The 7,577-nt window shown below is 43.3% G+C and overlaps 1 protein-coding gene across 1 annotated transcript; it reads right to left on the reverse strand.

The window, feature by feature from the left end:
* Window positions 1-382: 382 nt before the first annotated feature.
* kcnj2a (potassium inwardly rectifying channel subfamily J member 2a) lies at window positions 383-6,543 on the reverse strand. The gene is made up of 2 exons (XM_015962152.3): window positions 5,984-6,543; window positions 383-3,345 (listed from the first exon to the last, which is right to left on the reverse strand). Exon 2 carries the CDS (start codon window positions 3,106-3,108, stop codon window positions 1,837-1,839), a length of 1,272 nt encoding a protein of 423 aa, XP_015817638.3. The 5' UTR covers window positions 3,109-3,345; window positions 5,984-6,543; the 3' UTR covers window positions 383-1,836.
* Between the last annotated feature and the right edge of the window lie 1,034 nt (window positions 6,544-7,577).

The raw sequence follows: 7,577 nt of genomic DNA on the forward strand, positions 1-7,577 counted from the left end.
CGAGAAGGCAGGTAGAAGACTTTGACTTGTGGATAATATCTGATATCTCAGAATCACTGGGAAGTTGTAAACTGGAAAATAACTGTGTTGGTTCGGGAGGATCATATGGGGAGGTAGGGGGATGCAGGAAATGCAGGTGATTCATCTAATCTGCAAAGATGCACGACAGGACAAAATCTTATTTATCTGAAATCATTCATGAATAGTCTGATTCAGCTAAATACTTTAAATAAAGTTCAGTAACTGGCTAACATGTGTTAGGGCAGAAGAGTGGCAAAGGTTCAATGAAAAACAAATTTCAAATTTAAACTAAATTTACTGTAAAAATAGTTATAAAATCTGTAGTGACTAGAAATAATGTATGACACAAATCACAGAGTGCTTCTGTTTGTCCACTGACATTTTATTGAAAAAGAGCAAAATAATACCATATTATTATAATAATAATAATAATAATATTTATACAAAATCTGTACATTCTGTGGTTTTGCAGTACATTTGGAAGACTACTAACGAAACAACAGGGAGGAAAGTATTTACACATGTAGATTTATGCAGCCGAGTGGCTTTCTGTCTGGTTTTAACAAAAGTCAGGTTACAAATGTTTTTCTACTTTGTACAGTACACCTCCATGCACTGAAGTTACAGTACATTTGGTTTGAGCTCTATCAGATCTCACATTGATATCAAAGTCGGCTGATCTGCAGTTTGCTAAATGAAACGTTGACACTGATTTTATGAGACAATCCTCATCAGTGCAGCAGATTTCCGTCACATCACACCTCTTAAAACCTTTGAAGCAGGTTTATCTTTTGTCAAAAACTGAGCCGATTGAAACGGATGACTTAAAAAAAAACAAAAATTGTTTTAGCTCAGCTAATTCTGCAAAAGTCCTTTTCCATTTCTCTGTGTTAGACTGCTCAGATTAAGGCTTGATGAAGTGGCTCAAGTTGAGGATGGTCATTGTAAAAAAATAAAGCTGTACACACATTCTTGGTAAAACAAACTGTATTAAAACTCCCCACAAGAGCTACTTGTCTGTACCAAATCTGATTAGATGTTTGTAAGAACATATAACTATGATAATAATACTCTTTGGCATGTCATCAGCTACAAAGAAGAAAAAACAACAGAAGCAGTTTCATAGCAGCACTTTTAGGACATTCAGATCCCCACATTACACATATTATAGTGTGATGGTAATACTGCCCTGCTCAGCACCTTTCAGTCCGTCTGAGCAGCCTTGAGCAGTCGTCTAGACCAGTTTGTGTAAAGCTCAGAGAATCAGTGCGGTTATGTCAAAGGAACATTCTGCAAGGGTGTCTTTGCTTTATTGCATACAAAAACTGTAATCAGTGATGTCTACTTGCTCTGAGACCAGCTCAGGAACAGATACTCTATTTTGTACCTTCTTTGTTCCAGACTTTCTTTTTGGTTCAATATAAAATCATCAGAATGAAAGCAGTTAAAGTGTTTAACTTATCTGTTCTCTAGCAGCACTAAAACTCTACAGAAAACTCTGGAAGCATTTTGTTCATGCTGGACAGAGCCACGAGTCTGTTTCTTCAGTTTAGAAGTGGTTGCAACAACCTCTTTCCTCTTTGCAGACACCAAGAGCACGCTCGTGGGGAGTTCATGGAGGATTCATTCTGCACTGTGCTGTGGTTTGTCATACTGTGTGCAGCTAACGTTAAGACAGACTTTTACATACAATGTCATAAACCTTTCTGGCTTCTCACAGCAGTACCGTTTGGCTTCTCCTCAAGGCCCAGCTCGGCTCCTTGTGCCTTTCAGAGCAGAGGTGATTTTTCTGGAAATCCTTTGAGGTCTGAGCTGTCATATTTCTGATTCTCGTCTCAGAGGCCGGGACTCTAGTGGCACTGTGGCTTGGTTGTGTTCAGTCTCTGAGATGTTGTCTGTCTGGGTGCCGTCGGGACCAACGCTGCCCCCGTTACCCTCATCTGTGTCCTCTTTTTTCTCTTGCACCACCTCGTTTTCATAGCAGAAGGAGCTGGAGTTAGAGAGAGGGTATTTTTTCTCTGCAAGATCTCTGGCACTGCACAGGGGTGTGCTCGGTACCTCGATCATCTTGTGGAAGCGGGAGTAGTCCACTTTATAGAACTTCTCCTCTTCAAAGAGCACCGGCTCAAAGCGGTGACCCCAGAGGATCTCGCTTGCGATGTAGGAGCTGCGGCACTGTGTGGTCATCGCTGTAGCTTCAACCATCCCCTCCAGGATTACCACTATTTCAAAGTCTGCATTCTCCAGGTCCTGTTTGTTCATGTCATAGAACGGGCTCTGCTCATTAATCTCGTGGACAATGGTGATTGGAGTGACCAGGAAGATGCGGTCCACTCCACTGTCAAAGCCCACATCTATGTCCGTTTGGTCAAGGGGGATGTACTCCCCCTCTGCTGTCCGTCTAGATTTGAGGAGTTGTGCTCGAACGTGCGCCTCAACCAGATGGCTTTTCCGTAAGTTTCCCACTCGCCACATCAGGCACAGCTTGTTGTCCCTCATAGCCACTGTGGCATTGTGGCTAAACACCAGGGTCTCGTTTCTTTTCTTTGGCTTTGCCATTTTGGCCATCACTGCACCAATGATAAAGGCATCGATGATGCATCCCACAATGCTTTGTAAAACAACCGCAAAGACAGCCACAGGACACTCATCTGTCACGTATCTGTTGCCGTAACCAATAGTCGTTTGTGTCTCAATGGAGAACAGGAAGGCGGCAGTGAAGCTGCTGACATTGGAGACGCACTTCTCTGTGTTGCCTTCCAAATCTCCATGAAAAATGGCCACCAGCCAGAAGACGCAGCCGAAGAACAGCCACGAGAGAAGGAAGGCCAGGCAGAAGATGATGAACATCCACCTCCAGCGGATGTCCACACATGTTGTGAAGATGTCAGCCAAGTAGCGTTGCCCTTTTTCACTCACATTGATGAACTGCACGTTGCAGTGGCCATCTTTCTTCACGAATCTACTCTGCGGCTGGTGCCTCGTGCGCACTTTGCCCTTGCCGTTGGGTACAGCCGCAGTGGCAAGCTTCATGCTGTCCTCCTCTGATGACACGGTGCTATAGCGGCTGGCTCGCACACTTCCCATCACCTCAGTCTGGGAGGGCTGTGCTGCTTCTGCTTTAGAAAACAGTCTGAGTTTTTGGAAAAAGCGTTGGAGAAACAGTTTTGAAACACTTTGGAGACCAACTAAGGGAAGAAATGGTGATGAGGTGAGGCGACTGAAGGGACGCCTCTCTTCAGCCTCGCTGGCCTTTAGATGAAGTGACAAGAGGAGGATGAGTGGTCACTCCTCTTTCTTCTGGGGAGTGGACATCATCATTTGCTACAGGAAAAATAGAAAAAGGACACTTGTTAGAGGAGCCAGCTTCCACAAACTCAGCAACCACTGTTATAAAAACTCAGTAACCTAAAGGTTACATAACTCTCTGTCAAATCTAACATTCAGCCTGAGAAAACCCTTTCAGAGGTGGTCTTAGGTGCATGTGAAAGCATCTCCCTCTGTTCAGAGAGAAGACAGCAGTGAGGTTTCACTCTGATTTGACATTTTGACTTTCACATTTGGGCCATTCCCATCTGTACTTGGTCGGCCCGGCCCGGAAAGCATAGCTTGCTTACATATCTTGGTGGTCTGCCTTTTTTCAGGGTGCAACAAGCCGGCGCATGTCACTCAGAAACTCCCCTCCATTGTTGGTTCGTATCAATGCAGAATAGAAAAACAGAATAGAAAAAGATTGAAAAGATAGAATAAAGAAAAACCGAGAAAGACAGAATAGAGAATACAGAAAAAAGGAAGAAAAAGAAGAAAGAAACAGGGATGGAAAAGAATTTGATGAAGAACAGTGCGTTTACATGCAGCCAGTAACCCTTTTAAAACCCGAATATTCACAATAACCCGGTTCCGCAGGTCCGTGTAAACACCGCCAGAAACCCGGATATGCTCATAACCGGGTTTTTAAAAACCCGGTTACTACACCTGGGGTAACCCTTTTCTAACCCGAATGTCTGGTCGTGTAAACGCATACCGGGATATCCCCATCAAAGCGTGTGTTCTGCGCATGCTCTGTTCGCAAAGAATCTTGGTCTTTTGAGTAGCGAGACGTCTTGTATGCACCAGAACACCGGAAGTAAACAACAAGTTGAGAGCAACATGGCGAGTCGCGGCACAGCACCACGAGTGACGAGGAAACTAAAGCGCAAACAAACGCGGTTGCTATCTCTTCCGAACTGGGAAAAATGTTGTTGTTTTCACGGATACCGGAACGAGAAGAACCGAAAATGACGCATATTGCGTCTGGACGTAGTCCACACGTCCTGACGCTACCCCAACGTCGGCATTTACATCGGGTTATGCAAGTTAGGGGTAACTCTTTCTATTTGTGCTTGTAAACGGGTTATTCTGATCAACTCAGAAACCCGAATACCGACCTTAACCCGATCATAACCCGGATATTGGCTGCATGTAAACGTACTCATTGTTTTTCAGGTGGTCTGCTTCAGGCTGACCAGGGCCAACACACCCACTGCTGACAGCAAATTCACACCTTCCATTACAGCAAGCCTCTGATTGGTGGGTCGAATCAGCCCACATGGGCTTAAGGCATGCTCAATTCATTATCATTCATTATCATGCTGATTACCTAGAAGCTGAAAATGTCTGACTGCATTCCTTGCATACCTAAGCAAGGATGTGTGGAATCAACCGGGCCAGGCTGGGGCCGACTGGAGCTATCCGGGCAGGGCCGACCAGGTACAGATGGGAATGGCCCATAAGGCCTGAGAGTAATTACACTTCAGTCCAGTATCTGTCCTTTAACAAAATGGACATGGTTACACCCCTTTGACACGGTTGTTTCAGGCTGACATGAGTTTCAGCATTTTTATGAGACCTTTTAGGTCTTTAGGGATTAAAAAATGTCTTATAGAAAGCTTTTATATAAAGTTCAGTCTGTCTGTTTTATGTTCAATTATATACACAAACTCCACTTTAACTTTTGTTTAAATTAGAAAAATAAGAATCATGTTATACATTTGTAGCATTATAATTTGCACCAACAGCATTATATTATAGCTGTTAACTTTCAGGAGGTTAGATGACACCAGGTCCCGTGGTTAGTGCATTTGCCCTGAATCTTTTAAAGTGCAGACTAGATGCTGAGCTTGTTGACTCTCTGCGGCCCTCAGGGCTTTCGTCTCAGTACTCCCAGCTCAACTAAAGAGTCTCTCATTAGGTCTGGCTGTCCTAGCAACTCACTCATAATCTACCAGTCTCAGTCTGTTTTTATTTATTTGTTTCCCTTGTGGCCTGAAACAGTTTTAAATAAAAAATAAACTAGGAACTTTTCCTGAATTCTGAACAGATCAGAAAGCCTTTGCTAGTCAGTTTCACACCTGCAGAAGGCAAAGCTGCTGGTGCAATTTATTTGCTGGATTGTTTCATGTCGCACATCAAACAGCTCAGAAAGCGCGTTTTAAATGTGACTAAACCAACAGAGCTCGGCCATGCTGCACGGACACACTCCAGCTAAGGCGGATTCTTGCAGCAGCTGATGCACACATGTAAACTTTCTGCTTTCTCATCATCATCATGCGGGCTTCTGAGCTGGACCAAACAAGCTCCCAGAATAACTGCTTGGAGGATGGGCAGCTGTTCTGCATGATTGTGCGATCCTTTAAACTGTCAGAAAGCAACACATGCGGCAACAAACGGTAACAGGTGCGAACCCGAGCTGATGCAACCATCCGAGCTCTTGCTTCCACAGACGGACTCAGATCACGGACATGAACCGCGCGGCTGACGCAGACCTTTTGGCGGCATTAGGTTGTGCGTGTGAGAGCTCTGCTCTTTGAATCAGAACCTTTTCCAAACGGACAAACAGCTGATCTGACAGGCGAGCAGCTCAAATGTAAACATCAGAGTTTCAGTGACAACAGTAAAGTTAGAATACAAGGTTCCTCTCTACCTGTTGCTCATCTGGACCGGTTCGGATCAGCTGGGCGAAATAAAATCCACGCGCCCTGGTGGCCTCCGTTATCCTCCGCCCGCTTCTACGTTTCTCTTTTATTTTGTTATATTTTTGTCCTAAGGAGGTGAACAGTCCCTAAAGTCCCTGGAGGACCGGTCCTGATAATGTGCTTTGCCGTGAGTTTCTCCAAAGCGGTTTTAAACGAGACGCACTAGTTAGCCCCGCCCCCCGCTCCTCGCCCAGCCAATGGGAAACCAGAAAGTGAGAGCATACAGACACGGCTGAAATCAAGCGGAATCCTGTTGAAAGGATGCAGCTCATGCGTGCGCGGCGCACCATGCAAAGCTGCGCACGGTGACTCAAATTAGTCAACGAGACATTAAACCTCAACTAGGGCACTTAACCAGAGAAGGCTTCATGTTAGGAATTACAATTATTAGAAACAAAGTGATAAATATCTGCTAAATTCTTGCAGAAAAAAGTCCACAAAGCATAACGCGTCACTTTTTACCTATACAATATTTAGCGTTTTAATTGTTTGTACTTTTTATGTTGTGTCCAAGAGAGAAACAGCTTTATTGCGAATGGACACAAAACAAACAGAATGGTGTCTCTCTGTTTCAACTCTATCTGATCTCAGTCATTTGGGTTTTTCTTTCTTTTACAGATTTTTAAATGCGGTTTTGGAAAAATCCTGTCGGAAACACTGAGTCGCTGAATAAAGGCCTGTATTATGATATGACGACCATTCTCCACTCACATATCGAGTTGCTGTAGATGTTTACACTATGCATCTGTTGCCATGTAATTTAAGGTCAGCCTGGAACCGTGTTGTCTCACATCCATTCTTCCTGCTCACTAATTCATCATAAACATGAACACAAACATCCAGATTTTTCCTGCCAGACTTTATTTTTAGCTCTAGGTTTTTTTTATAGCAGCACATATATTTAGCCTGAGCCACCTGTGTCAGTGAGTGTGCACTCCGTGTTTGTTTTCCATGCCCAATTTCCTGCATGCGTGCGGTGAGCCAGTGCTGCATGTGGACCACAAGGTGGAGAGCTGGAGGCTGAAACCAGCACAGACAGGCTGGATCAGCTGACAGCAAGCTCAAGCTGAATGTTCAGGATGTTGCAGCATCTGGAGGGTGAACATGGAACTATATTGGTGCATAAACCAAAAGGTCATTTAAGGCATTCTGATGACAGACAGACAGACAGACAGATAGATAGATAGATAGATAGATAGATAGATAGATAGATAGATAGATAGATAGATAGATAGATAGATAGATAGATAGATAGATAGATAGATAGATAGATAGATAGATAGATAGATGATAGATAGATAGATAGATAGATAGATAGATAGATAGATAGATAGATAGATAGATAGATGATAGATAGATAGATAGATAGATAGATAGATAGATAGATAGATAGATAGATAGATAGATAGATAGATAGATAGATAGATGATAGATAGATAGATAGATAGATAGATAGATAGATAGATAGATAGATAGATAGATAGATAGATAGATAGATAGATAGATGATAGATAGATAGATAGATAGATAGATAGATAGATA

This window comes from Nothobranchius furzeri, chromosome 16 (assembly GCF_043380555.1).
Source record: "Nothobranchius furzeri strain GRZ-AD chromosome 16, NfurGRZ-RIMD1, whole genome shotgun sequence".
Classification (NCBI taxonomy): Eukaryota; Metazoa; Chordata; class Actinopteri; order Cyprinodontiformes; family Nothobranchiidae; genus Nothobranchius; species Nothobranchius furzeri.

Excerpts from the sequence above, each read along its gene's own strand:
- kcnj2a (XM_015962152.3), bottom strand. The coding sequence starts at position 3,108 with ATGGGAAGTGTGCGAGCCAGCCGCTATAGCACCGTGTCATCAGAGGAG.